This window comes from Pelecanus crispus, chromosome 2 (genome assembly GCF_030463565.1).
Source record: "Pelecanus crispus isolate bPelCri1 chromosome 2, bPelCri1.pri, whole genome shotgun sequence".
In the NCBI taxonomy this organism is placed as follows: Eukaryota; Metazoa; Chordata; class Aves; order Pelecaniformes; family Pelecanidae; genus Pelecanus; species Pelecanus crispus.
In genome coordinates, this window is record NC_134644.1 from 55,332,812 (window position 1) to 55,359,585 (window position 26,774).

The 26,774-nt window shown below is 40.7% G+C and overlaps 1 protein-coding gene across 1 annotated transcript in view; it reads right to left on the reverse strand.

The window, feature by feature from the left end:
- BMPER (BMP binding endothelial regulator) overlaps positions 1-26,774 on the reverse strand; it is a 148,806-nt gene that overhangs the window by 36,602 nt on the left and 85,430 nt on the right. Inside the window, exons 11-13 of the mRNA XM_075706090.1 lie at positions 22,591-22,636; positions 13,294-13,623; positions 7,089-7,425 (exon numbers count right to left, since the gene is read on the reverse strand). Of these exons, the coding sequence (XP_075562205.1) occupies positions 7,089-7,425; positions 13,294-13,623; positions 22,591-22,636 (713 nt within the window). The remainder of the gene's footprint in view (positions 1-7,088; positions 7,426-13,293; positions 13,624-22,590; positions 22,637-26,774) is intronic.

The window sequence follows — 26,774 nt, forward strand, 5'->3', positions numbered from 1 at the left end:
TGGTACCCTGCTTTTCTGTCAGATATCTCCCCCTCTCCTCCCTTCCCCATAGTTCCTACCATCCTTCAGGATCATTTTTGTCTCAAACTGACCTTACATTTTCACATGCAGAGTCTCACATCTGTCAGACACTGGGCAATGAGGAAGACAGTATTTGGTTATGAAACACCTGACTTGAATTTCATTGCGCCAGGTAATAAACCAGAAAGAAATGAAGTTTTACCAGGCAGAAGCAGGTTTTTGTAATAAGTCTCTATATACCTGCATGCATGATAATCACAAATTGAGTTCTTTCCTGGAAAAGAGAGAAAAGAAGTCTCATATTGCATTTGCAACCAGTAGCAAATAACATCTCATTGAGTGTAAAAGGACAGCGTCAGGTAGGGTTGTGATCATGTAATTAGGTAAGCAAAACAAACTAATTCCAGACATGCCATCCTTTGAAGGAAAGGAAACTTCCCTGTGTTTTAATCACAGAGTAGTATGCTGCTTCATCTGGTTTTCCTATAAAAAAAATCCTTCCTTGTTAAAAAAAATATCATTAACTTTCCATATAGGGAAGCACAAAGTGGGCCATCGGGGAAACATGCGCTTCTCGGCTGGAAGCAAGCCATGGACGGTCCCAGGTGAATGGTGTCTGTCCAACACCACAGTCTTGTCAGATTTTGGAGCCCTCTCCACCCTCATCCCCCCCATTCCCAATACCTCAACAGGAAAGGAGACATCTGTGAATCCTCTGGCACTGCTTCAATGTTTTACAGCTGTAATAACCACTGATACAAAGAGAAGAATGTTTTCTAGCTCCAAATTCCTGAGGTACTTTTCTAAACAGACACAAGTGGATGGGGCTTGGTTACGTGAAAAATACCCCACCAGGGGCAGGGGTGTGGGGAAAGATGAAGAGGAATCATGATATGCAGATAATTGAGCTCAGCTTGGCTTCAGATTTATCTTTTCTGACCACTCAACCTGTTTGTCTAAATCCAAACTTCTAATCCTTAAATCTAAACAGTATTTTTCTGGCAGCTTGCACTCACTCTTGGCTACATCAGATGAAAAATACTTCAAGGAGGAGGCTTAAAACAGTGGTGATCTATAGCCTTCTATGTATGCAGCATTTTTGCAGTACTCCTTACCATCAACATATAGGTAGCAAAGTTTCATGCTTGCTGCGAGAAATCTCAAAGTGCATCAGACACTACAAGGTCCGTTTTCTCCCATTTGTTCGCATTGTCAGTCACCAGCAGTGTAAGTCACAGTGCCTCTTACCTGTATGTCAGCGAGTTCATCACAGCCTTACACAAGATGCACAGGCTGACACTTAGAAGTGGTTTGGGGAATAATGTCGATTTGTATAGGGGCATAAAGTAAAGGCAGCAGGCACCCCGGCCAGGTATGTGTGGAGAATCTGTTCCCAAGCACCAGTGCTCTTGTAAGGGTTGGGAACACCGGCTCTCCCAGTGCCTACGCATTTAGGCTTAGTCCTTTGCACATTTCTCCAATGCAGATCTGCAAAGGATCACCTTGTATAAGTAGAATGATATAAAGCAGAGTGTTTCTGTACAGAAAGCCGGAATTATTAAGCACTTAACAATGCAAGCAACTAAAGCTCCAGTGGTAACTTCAAATGGATGGAAGACTCAAAGATGCTGAACAGAGCAGACTGGAAAGTAGAGCATCTAGCTCATAGGAAACTCAAGTCCTGGTGCAGATTTGCTTAAAAAAAATATATAATTATTATTTCAAATATTTTTAAATTCCTTTCTAACCAGAAGCTCCCTGGGTCGTACAGCTGCTCAGTGACAATTTGCCCAAGAAGCTGAGTAAATTGTTTCACCCTGAGCTCCTTTCTGTTGTGGTTACACTGCTGCTAGTACCCAGACTCAGGGCCAGCTTTGGGCAGGCGGTCTGACAGGCGCAGGAACATCCCTACCTTAGCACCAGGGTGAGTGGAAGCAACAGCCTCTGCTCTGTGCTGGGTCTGCGAGGGGACCAGCCACGGCGTCATGCCATCGGTCCTTTTCTCAAGCCAACACCACTGGCTTGTCTTGAAGGGGGGGACAGGCCAGCTCTGCCCTGGGGTGGGTGTAAAGACAGATGTGGAGGCTGGTGCAGGAGCAGGAGCTGGGACAGGAGTCACCCTGGTGAGCAGTCAGAGCTACAGCCGCCCTTTGGTTACACCACAGATGAGCCCTGGCGCAGCCCAGCCTCAGCTGGAGCAAGGCAGGCAACTGCTGTGCCCACATGCACAGCCAGAACCAGAAAACCTCGTGGGGAGAGTTTTGCAATATGCACCCTTGGCAACAAACAGAGGGCTCCACAGATCCCAGTTCCACCCACCCCTTTAACACGTGAAACAGGCTTTTCTGAAGTCATTCTTCAGCCTACATTTCTTTTGCACCATCCTGCTGAGTGAACATAGGGACATAACCACATGAATTTTACAGCTGTAGGACATCATTGTTAATAGGGGAAAAAAACCTTCAAACCTTCTGCTTCAAAGCCACAAACCCTTGGTCCCCGTCTTTTAAATAGAGCTCATAATTAACTTGGCAATGCTGCAACTCACATGCTCTTTGCAGCCGTTCATGGCATATCTGTCAAACTTAGTAACAGAGAGCTGATGGACTACACAACATTGCAATTTATCCTCTAAACAATAATATTGTCTCTAGTTAAGTGGAAATTTTTAGAAAAACTGCAAGACTGCAGCAGTTAACTGCATAAAGTTAATTGGTTAACTGAAATAGAAACTCATTAACTGATTAACCGAGAGCTAAGTTGGAATAGTGTCAGCACAGTCACAAGGAACATTTAAGGCAAGAGCTGCAATAAAGTAGATTTGCAATTCCTGAATGTGTTTGATTAACAGATTCAAACAAATAGAGCTATTACTATGTTAATTACTGCTTGCCGTAAAATACTGAATATGATTAAATTCAGGTGTTTGAGAGAAAAACATACCTCTGTTAAAAATGTAATAATAGCAATAATAACAAAATTATATAATAATAGTAGTAGGAAGAGTAATAACAATAAAAAGACTTGTCCCAAGAGTTAGGAGCACAAATTTTCCAGTCTCAAATGGGGAATATCTACTGCATGGCAAAAGCAAGACATTGAATATTTTTCTAAAGTTATGGCGGTAGTGAGAGTCTTCAGCAACGTACAACATTTATGAACTCAGCTGCTGTGTAGGTATATTAGAGATGGGTGATATACTGATATCATGTTGATATCACATTCCAAATCTGTTGGTGATACCAAACTATTAAAAAAAAACCTACTAGAAAGCCACAGATGCTAATGAGGGCAGGTGTTACTAGGAGTATTAGTTCTGCGCCTTCCTTTACCGTGTCTCCTGCAGCCCAACTTGTCCCTGTATCGAGCGGCGTTACTATGCCTCTATCACTGTGGTCCCTGCACCCCTGTTTGGGGCTGCCTGCTCCTGTGCCTCCCAAGGAGGCTCCCAAGAGGTGTCAACATGGCCAAGCAAAGCAGGCGTGGGGGCACACTGGGGACCTGCTCCCCATGCCGTGTTGCTCCCTGGCCTCACCAGGGCTGGAGTCACCTCCAGGCCCCTGCTCCAGCACAGCTCGAAGATACACAATGAGATCAGCCATGGCGCAGGGCTTTATGAGCACAGAAAGTCCTCTTCCCCTTCCTTAAGTCCCCTAAGCTCCCCAAATCCTCATCCAAGAGCTTAAATAGTACCATAATATTTCCTGATAATGTGATAGAGCCTTTTCTGGTAACAGCAGCATGAGAAATTCAGATGGTATCACCTATTTTTAGTGCTATTTATACTCAAGAGCAGCTTCAGGAGTCTGAATGCAAGCTTTATTGCATACGTGGTCTAAGTATCCCCTCTAAAAACCTGCTACTGAGTAACCTTGGTAACTTTTTTTTTTTTTGGCAAGGACTAATCAAGGATGCTTAGCCATATTAAAATATCAAAATAGACAAGTAGCAATGGTGATGACTGTCACCGCTAATCTCTTCTTCACCCAGAATTTACCAAAATCTTCTGGAAATTCAAAATTGTTTCCCTGCTTAATGAACTTGCCTCCATAAAGTTCAACCCTAAGGGTTATTTTTAGAATATTACTCATGAGTACTGAACAACTAGCAATGCATTAAAGACAAACAAAAAATACCAACCCAAAACTAAACAAAACAAACCACAATTAAAAGCCCATGAAACGTGTCTAGTTACAAAACAAAGAATTAAGAGAGTGGTATAAAATTAGATGCTAAAATCGTTAGTTTGCAATCTGGACTATTTCAAAATCCTTTCTTGTACGCTTATATTGTGCTTTCTTCTACCATGTGCTTTGCAGAAAAACACAAGTCACCAAAGTCACAGCATCAAAAAAAGGGTTAAGGGCAAGGCGCACAACCATTTTTCCTAAGGTGTCACAGATCTATCAAGGTCAAGCTCAGGAGTTAGCTGTTCTTCACCCCACAGCCACGCAGCTAGATCTCTACATTTTAAAACATTAACCATATCCTTTTCACCTAACAATCATGACAATCTTGCTGTATATGTTTTTTGGATGGCTAACAAAAGGAGAAACTACAGCTGTAAAAAGAATGAGACTTAAAATGAATTTGAGACGTCTTCACAGAAATCTCCTCAGTAACACAATGTCAGACAAATGTTTGCAATGCATTGTTCACTGCCTTTTTTGGTGTTTGGAGAAAACACACCCTAATTCGTAATGTTCCTGCTGAGTTTATTTCTATTTCTGAGAATTCTTATTAACAGCAGGTCACTACCAGAGCAGCATAATGAAAATGAGGCAATGTTGATAATATAGGCAAGAATGACTAAGAAAGGTTAACTCTTGAGAATGCAGTATTTCAAATGGAAAAATTCCATAATACATAATGTTGGAGGGTAAAAACTGAGAAGCTATTCAATTCAAATGATGAATAGAAAAATGAAAGAACCTGACCCTACCATTCTGCCTCTTCACCTCTCTTACTGCTAGGAGCTTGTTCATAGTCAGAAAAGCAGAACTGGAAAAATTTGAGTTAAACCTAGCCTGAAATTAGAAAACATTGACTAAATATACTTGTCTAAAAGACCTCAGTAAAAAGCTGTAAACGTTAATTTAAATTTCTTTTAATAGTAATTTAAATTTTCCGCAAAAGTACATCACCAGCAATGGGTTCTTTGAAAAAAATTCATGAAAAATGCAAATCTCTGAAGTACTTATATTTATACTTATATATATACACACACGCTCGTGTGCATATTTATATATGCGAAGATTTATGTTAGAAAGGTTCCCAGAACTTTCTTGAATGTGTGTCCGTAACTATTACCTCCTTGTGGGAATTTCCTAGTGTGAAAAATGGCCATGGTCATTGAATAAATTGCTTGCTATAACTTTGTCTGTTTCTAACAAGAAGTAGCGTTCTACTAAATACCATTATTTAATTTTAATTTATATTTTATCTTTGATTCCTGTATTGGGAGCTGATCATTCTAACAGCTGGCAACATCCAAATGGAAGCAAAAGAACAGCTACTTCTGACAGAATATGACAGTCATTTCAACATAAAGTTTCCTTAGGGAAAAATAGACTTTTCTACAAAGGGACATAATCAAATTAAATACTTGCTTGATTTCATTGTCTTTCCAGGACAAATAGAAGACATAATTTTATAGGAAAAGAAATGCTCTATGGTAATTCTTGTGTGCAAGCATGTAGAGTTTTTTTTTTTTTCTGGCTGCCGTAGCCAAAATATAAATCATTTTCCGCTGTGGTGTCAGGAAGTGTATTGCACTAAATTAATCACAAGCTACTTTAAAAAAGGGACAAAAAAATCCACTGCAAAATGAAACAAATCTCTCTGTGCCTGTTTTCCATTTGCATTGTCATCACTTACCTTTAGAGGACGATAGAAGTGAGATGGGAATGTTGCTGAAATGCATTCAACAGACCCTGCGTGTGTGTGTGCGTGTGTGTTAGCATCTCTAGTGCTCTCTGCTGTGCCTCCAGCCATTGGAAAAGATAAAGTATTATAACCTGCACACAATATAATCTTCACTCCTTGCCAGGCTCCTAGCACAGGGATACACTATAGCAAACTAAATGCAGAAGCACATAGACTACAAGCCAAGCTGTGTGTCTTCTTCTAGCAATTCCCAGTCCCAGAAGTATTCTGCTGGGCTAGATAAAAGTCTTTCTGTCTCATTATAAAAGAAGAGGAAAGGCTATTCATAAGGGAAATGGAGTCATTTTAGAAAGCTTTTCCTAATAAGCCCAATAGTTCAGCAGATGTGCATGAGTGGGGAAAGCTGGGAGCGCAGAGATCAGGCAGCTCCATCCGCCATCATACAACTGTGACTCGGCTTGCTTTTATCTTTTATGTCAGGCAATCAAAAGAAAAGCCAATTTTATTTACTGAGTGAGGGGCAAATAAACTCATGCCAATTAAGGAACAGAAATGATGTCTCTGTGGTTTAGACTGGAAGCATTTTAAAAATAAAAAATCTTAAATAATTCGCTCAGACAAGGCTTCTAGATCCTCGTCTGTCTTCCTTTGCTCCCAGGGCAGGATGGGTATGCATCGAACTTTTTGTTAACTCTGTCCTTTCAAACTCTCAACCCAAAACCTCCACCATCCAAGAGGCACTAGTAATATTTAACATCCCCGCTTTAATAAAGTCATTTTCAAAATGCTTCTGGGAAGACACACATCTCTGGACCACAAGCAATAACAATTAAAGTCAGCTTCAACTTTACAGCTGACTTTGAAAACAGAAAGAGCTTACCAAAATGTCTTGAAGTCTCTTCGCCCTCTCTCAGTCTCCAAAAATACCTTTTCTCTAGGTGATCACAAACCTCCTGACTTTTCTCACTGTTGGCTGCTTGGGTCTTTATTAGCTCAGGACCATCTTCTTCTGATTCCTGACTCAGAAAAGCTCATCATAATGTAACTCTAAGCCTGTGTATTAATTCTTAGCAAAAGCAGCTCAAAGCATGTGCTCAAACACTACTGAAAGTGCGCCAACTGTGTGGCTTTTCTCCTTGCACAGTAACTTACTATCTCCCTCCGCAGCAAGCCACACTTACCGGTAAAATGTGGTATAATCCACCGTTGAATGACAGCTCTGAAACTCCCACGCTTTGAGTTTCTGGCATTCGCGGTGAGCTCTGAGTTTCACCCTGACTGTCCCATGACAGAGCTCAGGCACAGGTTTTCTCTGTGGGCGGCTGCAGAACTCGTTGGACTCCACACGCCAGGATTCGGCAAAGTCGTCCACATCAAACTTAAAATTCCCATCCCCCCCAATCAGGTCATCTCGCTTGTGCCCATTGTAATTGCCACACAGACCACAGAGTTTGCCTTTCAGATGTGGTGCAGCCATGACTTCCACAAAACTGTCTCCATCCCATGAGATTTCCAAGCCTAATAAAGAGATGAGACAAAAACATGCATACAAAAGAAAGAGAAGAAGAAATTGAGGATAACAAACTGCCTTATGTTTGCAAAACAGTGTTCACGGGAACCTAAACAAAGCCATTAGCTTCCTTCTGATAAAGTTGTTAGATTTCTATATACCTCCCAGTAAGTGCCTCTGGCAAGTGGAGTATTTCTTAGATCACAGTCAATTACAATACACTCATGCCTGTCTCTGTTTACTTTTGTTCCTCCTGATAATGAATGGGGTTATCCTAAAAAATCTGGATCCAAGACAGAACTACTCTCAACATCGAAAGATGGCTCTTACAAAATTCTGGAAATTGCATTTGCTAGGGCAAATTTCTAGCTGATTTTGCAGGGGGCCTAGAATTTCAGCCATTGTCACCCATTGCACAGGTCATAGGCATACAAAGGTGTCCACACCCCATAAGACTCCACCAGTGTCCACCTTATGGAAAACAGCCTTTTCTTGCCTGCAAAGTTGACACTGATCACTCATTTGGGTGAATACAACAGTTCCAATGCGAGTACCTTATTTTGTGTGGGTAAAGAGAGTTAAAAAGATGACCACAAAGATATGTCAGATGGGTAAAACTGTTGGAAGAAGGCATTCTGAACTGGATTCAAACTGTTCATTCAAAAGGTGTTCATTACCAACCTTGTGAAGCTGTCTTCATAAGTCAGCAACACTGAGGAATGATGGTAAACATCTAACCTTCATCTAGAGGCTGGGATGTAAGAGCTACAATCTGTTTTACAGTAAGGTTTTGCACTTCTAGTACCTCAAAATCAAAATTGTTTTCTTTGGGTGAAATCCATTTTCTCTGTCTGTACCCATCTAAAAGCTAGGTGTCTAGCTTTAGTCAGCTGTCTAAGCCCTCTCTTTGATGGAGAGAAATAGGCAGCTCCAGGTCACAACATGGGTGTCTAATGCAGAGGGAATAAACTACCTTCTGAATGCCTTTCTGTTTCCAGTGATACGCTAGAGGGCCCAGAGATCAGGTGGAGACTAACTTCTAGTTTTTATCTGGGTGATTGTAAATTAAATTAATTCCATCCTTTGAGGAGTAAATGCATATCTCATAAGGGAAAGCAATTTTGGTATCATATGGGATAAAAACAACACCAAGAATCACTGCTGCTAAACTTCTACCCAAAAATGTCCTTTCTTTTAATTATTTCCAATGTCTGATGAATGCTACTACTTCACATCTCTGCAGTAATCCTGCAATGTAAATAATTTTGCTGACATTAATTTATACCCATGAAGTACCTGTGTGCAGCGGCTAGTTACGGATAAACACAGGAACCTCCTTTTAAACAGGATAATCCAGATTTTACCCTCTTCTCCCTGCCTGGCCAAGAATACCAAACAGCATCACTCCACGGTGCAGGACCAGGGCTTTGCTCCAGCTTTCTACATTTGCTGTGTGGGCTGGCTTAGCACCACCCTTTCCTCTTATAAATCAGTGCTTGTCACCATGTGATCCAAATCCTGCCCTATCCTCATGTAAGTAATTAACATACCAGTGACTCAGTTCAAAGCTGGAACCCTTCCTTTAGCAACATATCCCATTGTCTCCTATGACAATTCCTACCCGTGCTGCAGAGAAACAGGGTGAGGCTCAAACAGCAATTAAGGCTATAGAAGGGGTGCTTTGCCATCGGTATGTACTGTCCTGGCGTTTGCGTGGTTTACACCGTGTCACCAGGAGTTTGGGGAACGATTTACCCAGCAAGGTTGTGCAGATAATTCTGCATCACCGGTCACGACAGTCTGTTGCATCATGGTTGTTTACCACTACAGGTTAGCAATGATAGCACAAATATGTCCTGAGCTGACTATGCCTGAAAGCAGTTTCAAATTATCTAACAAACCCAGCGTGGATAGGGCTGCTGTGTCCTCCTCCAAAGGCACTTCGCACCCAGCCAACTGAGAAATTGTGCAAGACTACAACTGCTAACAAGGCCAGCACAGTGGCAAGGGGGAAAGCTGCCTTTTAAGCTGCTTCATACATTATCATTGCTGGACAAATTCAAATTCCAGCTGTCTTTGCTTCTGACAACGCTGAACAAAACAAAACACAGCTTGATTTGCAGACACCAGATTAATACTGCCATGCTGGCATTTAGAAAAACCTTGCCATTAACTTATAAACTAAGATTTCTTCAGACTTGAGAATCATATAAACTTTCTCAAAGCTTGAAGCATCAAGATCCAAATTCTCAGACAGTTCTCTTCAGAAAACAACTCCAGTTTTTAAGGCGGTGCTCAACTTCTTCCCCAAATGATCTCCCTCAGAAGCTGCTGACTTTAAGCGGAGTCACAAAAGACTGATTAATGATTCTATATTAATTTTCCTTTTACAACTTTTTTCTCAAGCCAAGACTTACTGACTTTAAGTGAAACCACTCATGTTCATTATGAAAGGTTAACTCCAAAATTATCCTGAATATTTGTGTGTCCTTTTTCAGTGTTAATGTACTTGTTACATGCTGCTCTGTGAACTCTAGGTATGCAGACAAGAGTAACATAAAATTATGACTTTTCATCTCAGCATATAAAAATGCACATTTTTTTAAATCTAGAGAGTTCTGCTTTGATTACTGGATTTGATTCAAGAGACTCACAGTTTAACTACCACAAAAGGATGTACTTTTCTCTAGCTGGGTATTGTTTAATTACACTATATTCTGCTGTAATTGCTCAGATGGAAGGGTAATTTCTAGCTTTGATGAACAGCCCAAAGGTTTCAGTCCATAACGGAGCTTATTCCCTTTTGGGGTAATGAGGAAGGGTATTTGCTCCTACACGCATGTTAATTTTTGTCGGAGCCTGGTCACACTGTGCAGTGTGTGCCTTTTTGTTTGTTTGCAAGCAGAAAATTCAGTTGGTTTCTGTAAACCAGCAAGAGCTGTGACAGATGGGATTATGCTACAGAGTGATGTTTGAAATGGTCTCCTTGGCAGACAGAAATTGTTTGGAAGAATTTCTTGGTGCCTATGTTCCCCTTTTCTTCCCCCCAAAATGGATGAGTTTCCCATTCACTTGGATAAGGATCAGAATCCAAGACATGTGAAGCCAAAGGATGCAGCATCTGTCCTATCTGGGGATGTGCAGAAAAGGAATATTCTCTGAGTTATGTTTTAGCGTTTTCCAATTTTCCCCTTTCTTGGAAGGATGTTTAATCAACTTGTTACTTGATTTCTTAACTTGGCACACTACGTGCTCTACTGCATTTAAAAAAAAAATCCTTCTGGATTTATGCACATCACACACTGAGTTCCCCATGCTGGGAACTCCCATCAATTGTTCTGCATGATTTTTCATGGTAAAGGCAACCTCGAGAACTGGCAGACCACTCTCCCCTAAAGATTTAGTGCCGAAGTGGTACAGAAAACCTCAGCAAAGCAACTTTGTGCAAAAGATCAGCACAGAAACAACAACAACAAAAAACGCTCCTGCACTAGAGGGACAGATAAGTAACATCAGCCCTGTGCCCGTCTGCTCTCTTGTCTTTTTAACACACAAATTTTAGACAAGGACTCAACACCATCCCAACCACACCCATGACAAAGTACCTGCAAGTGCAGGGTGCCAGAATTGCTGCTGCATGGCATCCAGGGCTACAGCTGGTGAGGAATTTAGCAACAAAACAGGTTTTCACTGGAAAATGCCAATTCATCAGAACTGAAATGCTTCAGGGAGACATATCGGATTCAATGAACTTCCAACACAGCACAGGCGAGGCTCCAAGCTGGTTTCCTGCCAGCTCGCCTGGTGGGCTGCCTGGAAGCCTGGACTCTCAGGGTATGCAACTCCAGGACAGCCCTGCCATGCAGATTTCCCTGTAGTCAGGGACCACAAGGCTTCCTGAAGCTTTGGGATCCCCTGTTTTATCCAGGGCTCAGCTCCCAGCTCTGCAAAAGGAAAACCAAAAGCTGTGGGAATGCTGGCTGAGCTGTAAGCACCAGACCCTGCACTTGCCAGCCCAATGTTACTTTGAATTTTGCTTCTAGTACAGTGGGTTTGGTTATTTTTCATTACTTCGTCCCTCCCCCTCTTTTTTTACTCTGCAGTGGGAAAGTATATATTTTTTTAAAAATCCATGTTTCATTCTGAAACAGAGAAAATTCCCCAATTTTTTTCCCCCAGCACTCGGAATTTCCTGTGGAACAAAAGGTTTGTTTTTACACCACTTCTACTCAGCACATTCCTCCTCTCTACAACGTCTCTGCTGCTTGTCCTCTCCCAGCAAAATGGAGCCATGCCGTTCTGCTGCTTTCCAGGCCTTATGTGCTGAGGAAAGGAGGACTTGGCCCATCATGCTGCATTCAGCGAGAGAAACCTGATCCTGCTCCGTTAAGGGGAGGAATTATTTAGGCTATAATTTGCAGTGATTACACACTGTTTGGTATGTTGTCATATGCCATGTTTGCACTCCCTCTGCCAACACATGGACAAGGATGTGTGTAGTCATTTATTAGGCTTGCACCAGGGACAAATGGAATAGCAGCAGGATTAGCTGTCATTCATCTTCGATTGAAAACCTTTCCTTGGCCTGTGGTTGGCTAATGAAATCCACATCGCTAGAATTCATAGTGTTCAGCTGGCTGCAAAGAGAAACCCTCAAGATGCTTTTAATTAGAAGTTGTGAATAATGGTCAACTTGTGTGCATTTTACAGACAGCCACAAAAATCTGCATTGCCACTTTGAGGAATGAGCCCAGAGCTGGGATCCACATTATGCAGACTTACATTTCCAGGGGCTATATGAACAGGTGTCTAAATTCTCAGCTCAACAGTGGGTGCTAGTATCCCCCTTGAAAAAAATTATGCTAGATAATGAGTATGACTATGCGTCACGCCTGTGACTGTATCCCTCCATAAGAAAGATTGGTTTCACTGCTTTCACATAGCATTTAATTGAATTAACGGTAAAGAGTATTCTCACTGAAACAGTACTTCACTGTGTAAGTGAAATCTCTCAGGACTACAGTAGTACCTAACACATGCTAATGAGAAAGTTTTAAACTTCCCCTTAGTATTTATCTATGCCAGGACACTATAGTTTCAGAACAGTTTATCAACAAATGTAAGTCCTCTGGTTTAGCATTTTGACAATTAATGTATTTTCTAGGACTCAAAAGACCTGAGAGTCTCGCTATCTCCCTTCCCTGTTTCTATAAATAAGGTACCGGATTCTCTGAATTTTCTGATTTCCTTTTGCTTCTGGTGCTGTGGACTCTCTGCTCCTCATAGACAAACTTTTACTCAAGCACAAAGCAATCCCAACAAGATGTCACTGAACAGCAAATTAGGCCTTGGTTTTCAAACCAGGACCTCCATTTTGCTGGGTAGCCCGTGAAATATTTCCATAATTTGACAACTTAAACTCATTCCAGCCATTAGTAAGTATGATTTCTATATAACTGCTGATTTAGACTGTAAGGTATGTTGCTGCAACTGGGAAAAAACCTGAATGTTATGTTTAAGAACTGATCTCCTCTCTGTTCTTACCTATAAGTATCAAATGATGACCCTGTGTAAGCCACTCTTACGTTACTGGTAGTTAAAATCATGGCACATTCATCTATACAGGCAGTTAATTGTCAGCTACAGAATGAAACATAGTTTAGCAAATGTTCTGCAAAGACTTCAAACTAATAGCTGGGATATCTGTCTGCTTGTGGGCTGCAGGGATTTTGAAAGCACTTTGGGTTCCTCATATCTCTAAAGAGTTCTAACTACATTTATTACCGCTATCATGCTTTTTTACTGACTGCTGTTCACATTGCACTTGAGAAGTTCTTCAGGGAGAAGATGCATGCACACACACACACACGCCCTACCTGCTTTGGTTGTCACTTTCAGCAAATAACCATCCAAATCGATCTGAAATTGTGGTGTCTCGCAAGGTAGTGAAATGCGGGTCCCATTCCACTTCACTGTGAGGTGCTGCTGGAGGCTGATAGTGCTTCTGCCCAACACAAGGTCCACTGACTTTGTCCAGGAGAAAGAACGGGTCCGACGGGCATCGTTTTTTACCAGCACCTGAAAGGGTGAGGCAGAGGAGGAGCAGTCTTTCGTCAAAACGTACTGACATGTTCCCTGAAAGTTAAATGTCCGTCCATCAAAAGTGTTGTAGTGAGGGTCTCCAAATACAGTGCAAACTCCAGGCTCTGCAGGTGAGTGAGAAACAAAAGCGCTATATCAGGATCAATCAAAGTTTGAAAAAAGCAGTTGATAACAACTTAGAGGACCCCGATCTCACCTAATCTATCTGCCCTAGAGGGCAGATTTGGCTGATGCCCACTAGGAATATATATTTTTGAAAAACAGAAGCTTCATGGCTTTAGTAGAAGTCTTTCCCAAAGCAGGTGGGAACCAAAGGCTGATTGATCCTTGGGGCAGTCTAGGAAGGCTAACCTGTAGCTAAGAACCAAAGACACATCTTCCAACCTATATGTTTGTCCCTTAAGCATAATGTACCACCTGAACAGTTTAGGTTATTACAATGCCTGTGAAACTTTGCAGATTATTTCATTTCCAGAAAATACAAGCCCCACTCATGATATCAGAGCAGGCAGAGCCCTGGGCTTGCAGAGCCCACTGTCTCTGGAGATGCGTGATGGGAGCTTTCCCACCTAGCTTCAGCTTTCCAAACATGAAATGTCTCGTCTAAGCAATTCATCCAGTCTCCCTCTTACTGACAGAGAGACACAGACATGACTAGAAAGTCTTTCATCTCACCAATTTTAGACATCTCTTTTAATACGTGGGGAATTAGTCTCTGGAGGAGCTTGTCCCTCTGCTGCCAGCTCTGGGAGCTCAAACAAGTATGTAAGACTACAGGCATTCCTCTCAGACAGTTAAATTCCCCTGAGATGAACTCCCACCCTTAAGTTGTGTTGTGGGAGCAAAGTCTAATGCACTAACAGAAGCAGAATTGAAAACATCACATGCATATTTTGAGGCTAATTTTAATGTCCCCAGTTAGGCAGGGGTAATACCCTGAAATTAAAAGCCATCAGACCACTTTAGCAGGTCCTGGTTCTGTCTGTATTTTACACAGACATATTTAGAAACATTGTACATTTATAAATTAGGTATATTTATGTTTTTTTCCCAAATTATCTGTAGAATCAGCATCTTTATTCAGTGTTACACGCTATCATATATGTTGTTTAGACACAACTGACTTGTAGTTATTGTTATTATGCTACCAACTAAAAGTCAGTAGTACGTGACTCGCATGATGCAATGACTATCTAAGGGCATGGTATCTCTACCAATCATTTGCATCATTACAAATGGAGGGAGATTTCTTATTGATGTTTGCAGCATACGCTGGTTGGAGAAGCTGCAGCTCAAAAGCAGAATGTTTCCATGCTCATGTCAATGATGCTGAGTTACCCTGCAGTTACCCAGCAATTGATTGAATTGCCTCGCAATCAAAGAGAACAGCAAATTTATTTGCATTGCAGCCTTCTGGTATAACAATAGGTCCTGACCACATGTCATTGCTGCTGTTCCTGGAAGAAGGAGTCTCAAGGCAGAGAAATGCACACTGCTACTGCCAGCTGGATACCCATGGGCTGAGGCTGCTTTTGAAAGTTGATGCCTGTTTCAGGGGGAGGCCTTGGTGCAGTAACAAAATTTGACTCAGTAATCAGAGAGCTGTGAACAGCATCAATCAAAGGAAAAAAAAAAAACCCCGAAACCCAACAAAGGAGGGGAGAGTAACAAGGAATACAATTTATTCACTGAAAAAAACATTATCCAGCTAACAATGGCTCACCTGAAAAGGCAGCTAAACAAAGGCAAATTCAAACACACAAAAAAGAAGGAGACATGGATTTTATGAAGAAGAGGCAGGGAATTCCTTCGGTGGAGTGCAATGCAGCTCTGACTATGCAATACACCTTTCTGAGCAGTTTTTCAGCCTAGGCAGAGTGCTATGCTAAAGCAGCTATAATGTTTCTGGTGTTTTTCTAGCTGTAGTTAAAGAGTGTCCAAGGATACCTACATCGAGACACAGAAAATGGGGCTGAAGGGGACCCCAGGAGACATCACCTTTTCCTTCTCTAGCTGTAATGAAGAATCACCTGTGCCTCTGTTATTCCTGACAGACATTTATCGAACCTGCTCTTAAAGAGCAGTAGTAGCAGCAACTCCACAGCCACCTCCAGCAACATGTTGCAGTACTCAGCTGTCCTTACTGCAAGTAAGGTCTTCCTAAAGTCTAACCTTAGTCTCCATCGCTGCATGGTGCACTGTCATCACAGAGCTGGGAGATTTGTACTTTTACCCCTAACTTATCATGGATCTTTTTACTATGTGTGGCAACTATGGACCAAAATTTTTGATTTCTCAAGGACATCATGTGTTGACAGCTCCATTAGAAGTCAAAATGAACCGTATTTGATCAACACCTCTGGAAATCAGGCCTGATGGACTTCAAGCAGAGACTGAAAGCCAAGACACTTAGATAAGAGAGTGCTTTTAAAAACATGCACTTCTGAGAGTCTCATTTTTCTCATTGATACCAATGAGGAGATCAATAACTGTTTTCCAAATACTGTGAAAAGATTACTTGATTGTCCATAAATTGGCAGGAACTATATAGTTTTTAATCACCAACATAATTTTTACCAATGGGAAAAAAATCCATAGATTTTATGGGGAGACCACCTGACTTTACCATTACTAAATCATACTAACATGTTTCTGGTTTCCTTATGTACTCACGTAATTATCTGCATAATGAATATGAAGATACATTTTATTACCTGCTCAGATTCTATTTCATTTTTTCAGGCTTTAATTTTTCCTTAAATATAACAACAACTTTCATGAAAACAAGGAAACTATCAACAAAAAAATCAGCCCAAGCATCAGTGAAGGTTTCAGAGGAGAGAACTGGTTTTTGTCTGCGGTTCAAGAGGCCAGGAACGTGGACATGTTATACATGTTATTAACTAACATATCGGGAGAGGGAGGCTGGTTCTTCACCTAAGCAAGTGGCTAAGAGGCAAGACATGAGAGGAACAAACATAATTTAGAGATGTGCAAGTAAAATTGATAGTACCAATGGGATCCAAAGGAAATATTTATTTTTAATTTCTAATGTGTTATGCAGAGTAATGTTGTTTTATGTTATGTTACATTGTGTCACGTCATATGTCAACTTGATGCAGTGCAGTTAAAATAAAAAAGAATGTATTTTGGATTGGATAGCTGAATGTCTGATCCAAATTTCGCTGTTTTCTTTAATAACCAAGGAAATGGGGGAGGCAAAATCTACCCAAGACCAGCCTGAATAATTGATTCTCTGATATCACTGTGTAAAACATTCTTGAAAGGTTTGCTAAAATTGTGGGTTTAAAAAAAATCCACACCCTGCAACAGTGTGTGCGATAACTCAGGCACTGCCAGTAAGAAGAACTAGTTGGCCTAGAAATAAACCTTAAATACTGGGTGTAACAAGACTGCAAAAGACAGGCAACATGAAAAGAGTTCCTGCCATTTTTAAGTTTTGGGTTGTTGTTTATTTCCTTTTGGGAGAGTTTCAATCACATCATGTTTTATGGTTTGCTGCTTTTTTTTTTTTTTCCCCCTTTTTTTTCCCCTTCTGAAACAAACTAGTCTTTCTGCTTGTCTGTTTTTGAAATCTATTGGAAGCATCAGTTCTCTAGTTAGGATCGTGTATGACTTGCTCCTCTGTTGGGACATAATGGATGGAGAGGTGTTGCTGCATCACCAAAGCTACCTTCCCCAATACTGGAGTATGAATTTTGCTAGCTTGTGCTAACAAGGCATAGGGTCATGGGTGAAGATCCTGCCCTTTTTTTCCTACAGTAAGTTGTTCCCAGCTTACTGCGGATAATCCTTGTCTCTATCAGCTGTCTAGGGTAGAGTTAGAAAAAGGCAATTATATACGATACTTCCCCCTAAGACTCTGCCAGCCTCCAACTATTTTCAGCTTAGGGACTTTCTGAGCTAGACATGGTTTCTTTTTATTTAGTAACCTTTGATAGACTTCTTTTCTGTGAATTTGTTCAGTTTCCCCTGAACACAAAAATGTTTTTAGCATCCACAACATCCCTGGGCAAAGTGCATGAAGAACTGCTGCCTCTTGCTTGTTTTGAACCTGGCATTCACAATCTTTGATGTCTTGTTTTGCTCATCTACACATGCACATGAAGGCAAATATACCCATTCCCTCTCTGTTCCTGAAAAACATAGTTTTTTTCAAAGGAAGGCCCAGAGCCATGTTCAGGAGGCTGTGATTTTCAAAGTGGCTCAGGCACTCAACTTTGATTAAATATTATTGGGAGCTGGCTGCAAACACCTCTAAACCTCTTTTGGAAGTCCTGCATTTAGGCTCCCAAATCAGTATTCAAAACTTCTGGCTTTCATAAAAGCTTCTGAGAGCTCGGCAGTTTTCACATTTGTTTCTTAAGCAACTAAATATGGACTTCACACTTTTACATTTAACAACCTTAAACTACATGTGTGATTCGCGCAGTTTGCTCAGCTCCCACCTAAGGCTCTACAGCTTACTTGCAAACTAATAATAATAGTATTTAGGTGCTAAAGTGAATACTATAGAACTCTTGGCATGCTTTCATTGCATTTACAAATCATATGCCCAATTCAATTGAAATAGTGACTTTCATTAGAAAAGGTAACGGGGAAGGTGACTGTGAGCAAGGAGCACCATTTTTGAAAACACATTTATCTGTACAAAAAAGGAAGCTGAAAAAGCAACAGCAAGGAAAAGAAAATTTTAGCATTCCCCAAGTTTTAATGTACCCTCATAAGGAAAAAAAAAAGGTTATTATTATTAACACTACCTGTTTTAACCAATACAGAGGGATAAAAGTCTGAAAGACAACTCATTTCTAATAAGTAGTATGCTGAGTAAAGGTAAGAACCACTTATTGAAATAAGTGGCTGCCAAAAAGTACCTTTCTGCCTTCCACCTAATGCCCCCACCCTCCCCAGACAGTACTTAGCCTTTCTAGAAGGGTGAGATATATACTGTTTGGTGGAGGCCAGACAGACAGTCAGCACGCACATCCTGACCAGCCGGAGAGCATGAGCATGTTGGCTGGGCAATTAGCACACTTGTAGCTCCAGAGCAGCCACAGGATATATTGTCTCTAGCTGGGTTTATTATTTGTTGGGATATAAAGGAAATGGGACACAAATCCATAGGAAACCAGGCTCTGTTAGCTCTGGTGCTCATGGAATAGCTTGTTTTATTTTTTCAGGAGATCAGAGCAGTCAATTGAAGTCCAAGATGTCCAGATGTCTGGTCACACTCTTCTGGGCTTGTAGCTAGTTAAGAGTGGCCAAGAAAAATACACTTTAAATTATAACTAAAATTGGTTTGGACACTTTCTAAGTAAGGAGAGGGAGGAAAAAATACAAGTTTACCAGTTAAGGGTGTTCTGGTTGCACATCTATAATTCAAAAATATCTCAGCTTTTTAAAAATAAAATGAAACTTTGAATCAATTAGCCCATATGCTGAATTAAGCTCTAAATCAAACAGAACACATTATTAACTTTTGAAAACTAGCTACAGAACACGCATAATAGAATTTCATTAGCTTTTCTTTAAAAAATGCCTAGCCATAGAGTACTTTCCTCATAACTGCTGCATAGTGCAGCTTGATATAATACACATTACAAGGTGTGGTGTCAAAAACTCCACAGGAGTCTTTATGGTCTATTTCATAAATAAAATAGCTATTCCAATTTGTCCAAATACATATTTATACAGTAGACCATCATGGCTGAAACAGCTGAGGAGGTAAATCATGAACAGCATTCCAGTATGAATAAACAATTGCAGTCTTTTTGTTGATATATTTCTCCGTGGCAAGGAAATAACACAAGAAAGAGGACCACCGGGGGCCTATGTGGTCCTTTAGTCCCACTCCCTGCTCTCAGTTACCTACAATGCATAACCCCACCTTTTCTTTTTCTTTACTTTTTTTTTTTTTTTTGAAGAGTCATAATTTTTTCAGTATTTCTATAAAAAAAAATAAAATGGATGCAGGACCAGGTGAAAGTACCAACCTCTTACACCTAGGACTGGGTCCAAATGCCCTTGAGTTTGGTTTTGCTGCACTGGTCATTTTGTCAGTTAAAAAAAGCTGCAGAATGATGTGTGATGAATGAAATTTTCTGCCCCAAAAGAGGCCTTTACTGCAAAATTAATCATGTGTACTGCTAGACCTAGATGACTGCAGTCCACTTTGAAAAAACTTCATCCATAAAACCTCACAATGACTTAGGTAAGACTGTGTTAGGATTATTGATCATGAATAAAATACATCTATATGGTTACAGTAGGAAGCTTTCATACTGCATGCTGCAATTTCAGCAAGGGCTACCAATTCTTCTTTGTCAAGAACAAAGATTTAACCTGCACTGCAAATTCCCATCTTTGTCTGGAATTGAAAGCAGTCTGTTAATGTTATTTGAACTCAGGTTTAGTGTTTTCTTTTTTTAATATGAAAATGACCTTGGTCTAACATAGGATTACTAATTTATGGAATTGACGTCAGTGGTGATTTTTCTAAATCAAGCTCAAAAGAGTACATTTCATTACATTTTTACAGCAGGATAAACTAAACTGTTGAATTTTCCACTGGTATGACCACTGTGTTTAATTAGTGATAACTGTACACCAGCCATGGAGCTTAAACAGCAACATGCCAAAACCAACCATAGTTAACTTCGGCAACAGTAGACAAAAGAGACTCTCCAGCCCTTTAGGAGACAAGGTACTTTTTCTCTCTGCAACAAACTGCTTTGAAAAATAATCCTTTGATTGGGTTTTTTTTCAGTTTAAAGTGTATCCTTTAACATCGTGACTGTTTTTGACCTGCTTCATAGAAATTGGCTGCATTTAAACTGTACTCAAAGCTCTCCTGTGTACAGTATGTTCTTGTACCTCCTATGTTGTTTTTACTTTGGAAAATTAATATCTGCTGGACCGCCAGAAATGTCTGGTGTGTTAATATGTGGAGAGAGAATCAACATGAGTGGGTGGGTGAGGGAAAGGGCTGTGCATGTACATCTTATCTCATCAGAAACTGGCTGAATTAGCAAAGTTTCTATCTGAGATAGTGATCATCACTGAAATCCTTATGATTTTGCCTTTTGCCTGTCTTATGTCGTGATGAGATTTACAGCACTTCTGGCACAAAGGTGGAATTAGTTCCTTGCAAATGGCAACTGTTAAAACAGTAATGGCTACCACTGCTGTATGACAGTAGGTATTTAAGCTCTTTAATTACATTACCCGATAAAAGCTGGGAGCGGCCTGTAGTCATAAAAGCTTAGAATCAGCTCAGCATCATCTCTCCTCCAAATACTAAATGGGTGCATAGTGAGACACATCTCAAAAAAAAAGGACCCCTCTGTTTCATGTGCAACAGAGGAGCATGCCACTGCAGGACAGCGCAACGAGCGCAATGCAGACAGGACCCATAAGAAGAAGCTAAGGGAATAAGGTTGTTTATCCCGAAAGCTTTGGGGAGACCTAAGAGCAGTCTGCCAGTACCTAGAAGGAGGTTACTGGGAAGATGGAGCCAGGCTCGTTACAGAGATGCACGGCAGGAGGACAAGCAACAATGGTCTGCCCTTAATTTCACATCTTCTAGTCATGACCATTCCCTCCTTATATTGTCAAGAAGTTCTGACTTTTTAGGTAACCTGGTTCCTGGATGAGTTATTTTTACTTTGAAGAAATCTGGTTTTTGCCACCTTCTCCCATGAAACAATTATCGCAAGTCATTCTCTGGCAGCATTTCTGAAAGAGTCACTGTACTGTCTTCTTTTTAACCCCTTACAGTAGAGGGTCTCCAGTGCTTTGAGGGAATGGCTGGTCCCATTATTTTTCTCTCCCTCTCATGTTACAAAAGAACACATGAGAAAGGTTAAATGAGACTGAAACATAAGAACAGAGGCAAGACACAGACTGATAAATTCATGACACTAATGACATGTCATGTTTGAGCAGAGGTTTATGCAAATTTCTTCTCCCTTTAAAACTGAGCTGACATGAAATCAACTGCTGGTGAGTTGAATCCTCTTTCATTTCTCCCTCTTCTCAGTATTATTTCAAGTGTTTCTGAGGTTGCCACTCGTATTTAATTTCATTTTGATACTGAAGACTTGCAAACTAGATTTATTTTATCGCAAGTTACATGTTTCAAAATAATTGAGCTGCAGAGTGGAAAACCAGGTATTTAGCATATGGAATTTGTGCAATCCAAGAGCACCCAGAACTGAGTAGATCAGCAAAACCAATTTGATTTGATTTTAGACAAAACAATAGGAAATGCTCTCCTTAAAAAACTGTTCCTTCTTTCAGAAGCCTTCCTATAAATCATAAAACCCCATTTTAGCAATCTGTCCCTATTTGGTAAAATACTTAAACATGTCCTGCAGGAAATATATAATTGTATCCTGTTAATTTCAGTGAAGACAGGTCTCCCTGTTGACTCAAATAGGACAAGCTTAAAGATCAGTATTTGTGTAAGTGCTTTGCTGACTAGGAGAGAACATAAGTGATATCATAAGATGATAATTCCTGAAGTGAAGAGTAAAGGGATAAAAAGGTGATGGTTGAGTTAAACATCATACAGGCAGAAGGATAGCTTTCTACTGTACTTTCCACTGCTGCCCCAGACTTTGTCTCAGATTTCTGCACACCTTTTTTTAACTCTCACAAATCATCTGCAAAGGTGTTGGATTATATATACACATAGCTGGGCTGTTATTTACAGATATAAAAGGTACCCAGTCCTAAAAGTTACAACTCTATTCATTTGCTTATTTTATTACCTACAAATTTCACAGGCCTACTATATCCTTCAAAAAGCAGCACCTCAGATTTGACAAAAATAGTGTAATTTTGAAAAAATAAAATAAAATAAGAATGAAATACCCAGGCATTTTATTTTAAATTTACAGATTTATAGGAGGCAAAATCTGTGGCCAGCAATAATCACCTGCCCTTTAGCCACCTCTAAAAAGAAGGCAGAAAAGCAAACATACTTCTACTATATTTATTTTCTCTGAGAGAATAAAAAAGAATTTAAAGAATTTCAAGAAAGAACTTACTTTCAGTGCAAATAGGACAGCATCCTTTTCTGTTCAGGATTTTACCCTAATTGGGAGAAAGACAGGCTGATTTAATGAAAGAGGTTTTGGAGCAATGACTGTGTTATGTTGTAAGGCTGGATAAGCCTTTGAAAATAGTTCAAGTTGTGTTTGAACTCAATGCCCTGGTTACAGCTTCAAATATCAGGTGCTAAAAACAGACAGAACTATTTAAAGAGCTTCCTGGCAGTCTTATAAGAAATGAAATACTAAAAGGGTTCTCTGTTACCACTTTTCTCTTTAGAGAGAGTGTGAGAGAATTTTGGACTCGTGTTCACGGATATCTAAAGCAGACTAGTCATTGGGTTAACAAGATCGCTACCTTATCCCCCACCTCCCAAAACATATACATTTCCTATGCATACCCTTTTAGTCACCACACAGGGGCAATCTGCTCCACACCCACCCCCACACTCCCCCCAAATCATTCAAAATGAAGGAAGGAAGGAGGCACTAGTAGAGATCTAGTTTGGCCAGATTTCTTTTGTGGCTAAATCTTGTGGTATCTCTCACCAAATCATATTACCAATCATGGACCATCTCCCCAGTGAAGTAAATGGGCGTGCATCCAAGGATGTGCAATGTCTAAAAGCAAACAATTTGGTCTAGTCACGGTAATATGGACAAAAGATTCAAGTCTTTATTTACCACTCTGCCCAGGTCAATTTTATTTATGGTTATGTCTTATACAAGGCTGAGTAGGAGCAGGAAGCATGCCTCTGTGTGCATACATTCATACTCCTTTTCAGTCTTCATCAAATTAAAAGATGTTCTATCTGATTTTACCTAAAATCCCTAAAGCTAACCATAAAACTAGAGGATAAGCCTGGAAAATTTCAAGCTGAATTATGTGTTTCTCCAAGCAAAAACTGGCATGGGTTATAACAGAACTTACGGTGATATTGGAGTTCACACATTCCCATACAGGGAAGGAAGAGGCATATAGAGCTGTGCTACTCCCCAGCACTTTGCTCCTACAGTAGTTGAACACAGAGAAAGTCCCCTTTGTGGAACCACTGCTCCTGTATCCCACCAAGCAGGTGAGCAAGGAGCAGCCAGCAAGAGTGAGGAAACAGGGCTGCGCTATTTTGCCCACTCAACATACTCAACAGTGCAGAAAAGCTTGTGAAAACAGACAAGAAATAGGTGGCAGGTCTATGCAGAAAGGGGGGAAGTGGGCACAGGCAGCAAGCCCTATTGCTGTCTGCCTTGCTTTCTGCCTACAGCGCTGCCAAGCTTTGACAATGTGCATAGGGAGAGATGGACCCCAAGTATCTGCCAGCAGACTAGAGTGGAGCACGCTCCATCCTGCTCATGCTTGATGTACCTAGGTGGCATAAATGAGAGCTTGATGATGAGTGCACTTGGGCCCATCATCCACAGGGCATAAAAGTTCAGTGTAACCTTGTCTTTGAATGTGCAACTGCATGTGAACAGACTTGAGGCGCATTTGGACTTGAGAAGAGGGCTGGGTCAGAGTTTCACTAGCAGTGTGGGCGATGCTTAGATGTTTGTGTGGCCACCAGGCCCCAGAGCAAAGAGAACAGCTGAGGAACAGGCTGCAACAGGGAGACCTACCAAGCACCTGCTAGGACGAAACACCTTAAAGAAGGAACCATTAAAACTGCACAGAAATAGGGACCTGGGCAACACTTATTTGTACAAATGGAAGACGTGCAGCTGAATGCCACACACTGCACTGCACAGCTTTACCTCTCCATTTCAATAAAAGAGTTGAAATCATCAGCCGAGCTGGAAGTGGCAAGAATTCAAGTGAAATTGGAATCTCCAAGGCAGCCTGCTGAGGCTGGTTACTTGAGCCACCATGTTGGCCTGAGATCCTGTTTTTGTCTTGTAGAATAAGGAAACCCATTATTGCTAACATGTGCTGCAAGAGTTCGTTAGCATTGAGGGTTCCCTTAGGAGTGGGCTAAGTGATGTGATCCCATTTTTCCCTATGAATATTTATAAGCAGACCACATTTGAGTCTATTTATTTTCTGGGATTTTTATTCTTTTTTATGAGGTTTTCAATTTTATGTCTGAGGTTTTTATTTTCTATTTTTTTAAGGCAAGACTAATTGCGGGAGGGAAGGGGGTTGTTTGGTTGTGCAATAGCAACAGCTGTTGTTTTTTTGTGCCTCATTTGGCACTAGAGTAAAAACAGCAACTTTTTGTTTGTAATAATAACAGATGTGTATAACATTAAATGCAGTCTGTGCTAGAGATGGGAGAACGTGTTCTGAATAAATTTTCAACTCACTTGAAGTTCACGGGTTCAAAATTTACCCACAGAATCGAACTCTGCAAATGTCTTCACATGCCGTGAATTTAATTCTATTAACTTTTGCACAGCGTTGGAGCTCAGAAAAGGCTGTATGCTGTAAAATTCACCAGGCTCTCCTCTAGCAGTACAAAAAGAGACACGTCCATGACCACTGACCATTACCACAGGCTTACTCTGTTAGTGGGGAATGCAAAGGCATAAGGAGAGGAGGCGAGGCAGAAAATTATAAGGATGGGCAATTGGAAAGGAGATGGCATAAGGCAAGAAAGAGGCTGGAGCAGGGCTAAGGCAAGTGAATAGCAAATTAGGTAAAAAAGGGTCTAAAGGATCTCTGAAACTCAGTCTTGCCAAATGTTGAGATTACTCCCTTTCTATAAAGTATTTAAGCATGTGTTTAAGTTTAAGCACACATGGAGGGCCTACTAACTTCAGCAGGACTGGACACATGCTTAATAGCTTTGCTGGATGGGGGCCAGCGTGTACTGCACCTTGCAGGCTGACACTCCAGGTAACTGAGAGAGGGAATAGCTATGTGGAATCAGCGGTCAGAAAGTATGAAACAGAAACCACAAGCCACAAGCCTCACTAGAAGCCCAAGGAGGACCGATTTTACTATAAATATGACAGGAGGGATTAAATTTGTGAGATGTATTGCCTCCGCTGCAGATGAAAAGAAGCTAAGAAAGACACTTCCTGTAATTACTGATACAGGATTAAATGCTCCAAAATGAAAAGAATAAAAGAAACAGAAAAACATGCCTAGCCCTATGAAGAAAATGAAAGAAATGGCAGAAACAGTCTTTGAAAATATGTCAGCCTGCCACCAACACATTGAATAATATAAATGGTTGCATGGTATTGGAAATTTCTGCAGAATTACCACTTTGAAACCCACCCTTTCAAGAAATAATTGGCCAAAATCTATGTTGATAAATTAAATAATATTCCATCACCAAAAAACCCTACAACATCATGTAAAGAGTATTAAGACTGCATGGCCAAGCATTTAAGTCAAGGAATAATGTAAGTTTCTTGTGAATCTTGAAGCCTTTCACACTCAGTTGTGCGTATCATAACACAGTTTTAATGAGACAACTTTATGTGGCCTGACATCCTAAGGGACACTAAACAGCATTTTATTCCACAGCAGTCTTCAATAGTCAGTAGAGACTGCTTACTGCCAGAATTACTGTGAAGAGACAAAGGAAATGGAGTTCACACCCCTACAGTTTGCAGAGACAGCAGCATAACTTTATGCATGATATCCAGAATGTCAGTATCAGAATCACTAATATGTCTTTATCCTAAATAATGTGGTGTGTTTAATGTTTACAGATTTGTGACAGAATATCTCATCAAAGAGAGTGGAGCACACATGAAAAGTAAAAGATTTAAATCCATTAGCATACATTATTTGCTTTAAAATTACTTGGTACCCACTTGGAATAGGAAAATAAATCTCACTATAGAGTTTACATCCTTTCTCCTACTTGGCCTTCCAATTTAGCTTGGAGGAGCAGAAATATAATGTGTACCTGTGGAAGAGGGTGGGTTTCCATGCAGCTTGCTGTAGGCTCTATTTTAAGGCAGGGAGCAAGCCGATTGGTTAGATACTGGAGGGAATGGTGCTGCAGGGTAACAAACCTGCTCTTTTCAGCCCTAAGGAACTGGACCTTGTCTGACGACTCAACTCAGAGGTCTAGGGCAGTTTAGGACTTCACGCTAATTTTGGAGCAGGTCGTGTAGCAGTGCTTAACAAGTTCATCAGTCAGTCAGTTATGCTGCTGCGGGACTGTGCATGGTGAATTTTTACCCACCACTATTTTCATTTTAGAAGCCACTTCAACTGATCATCTCAA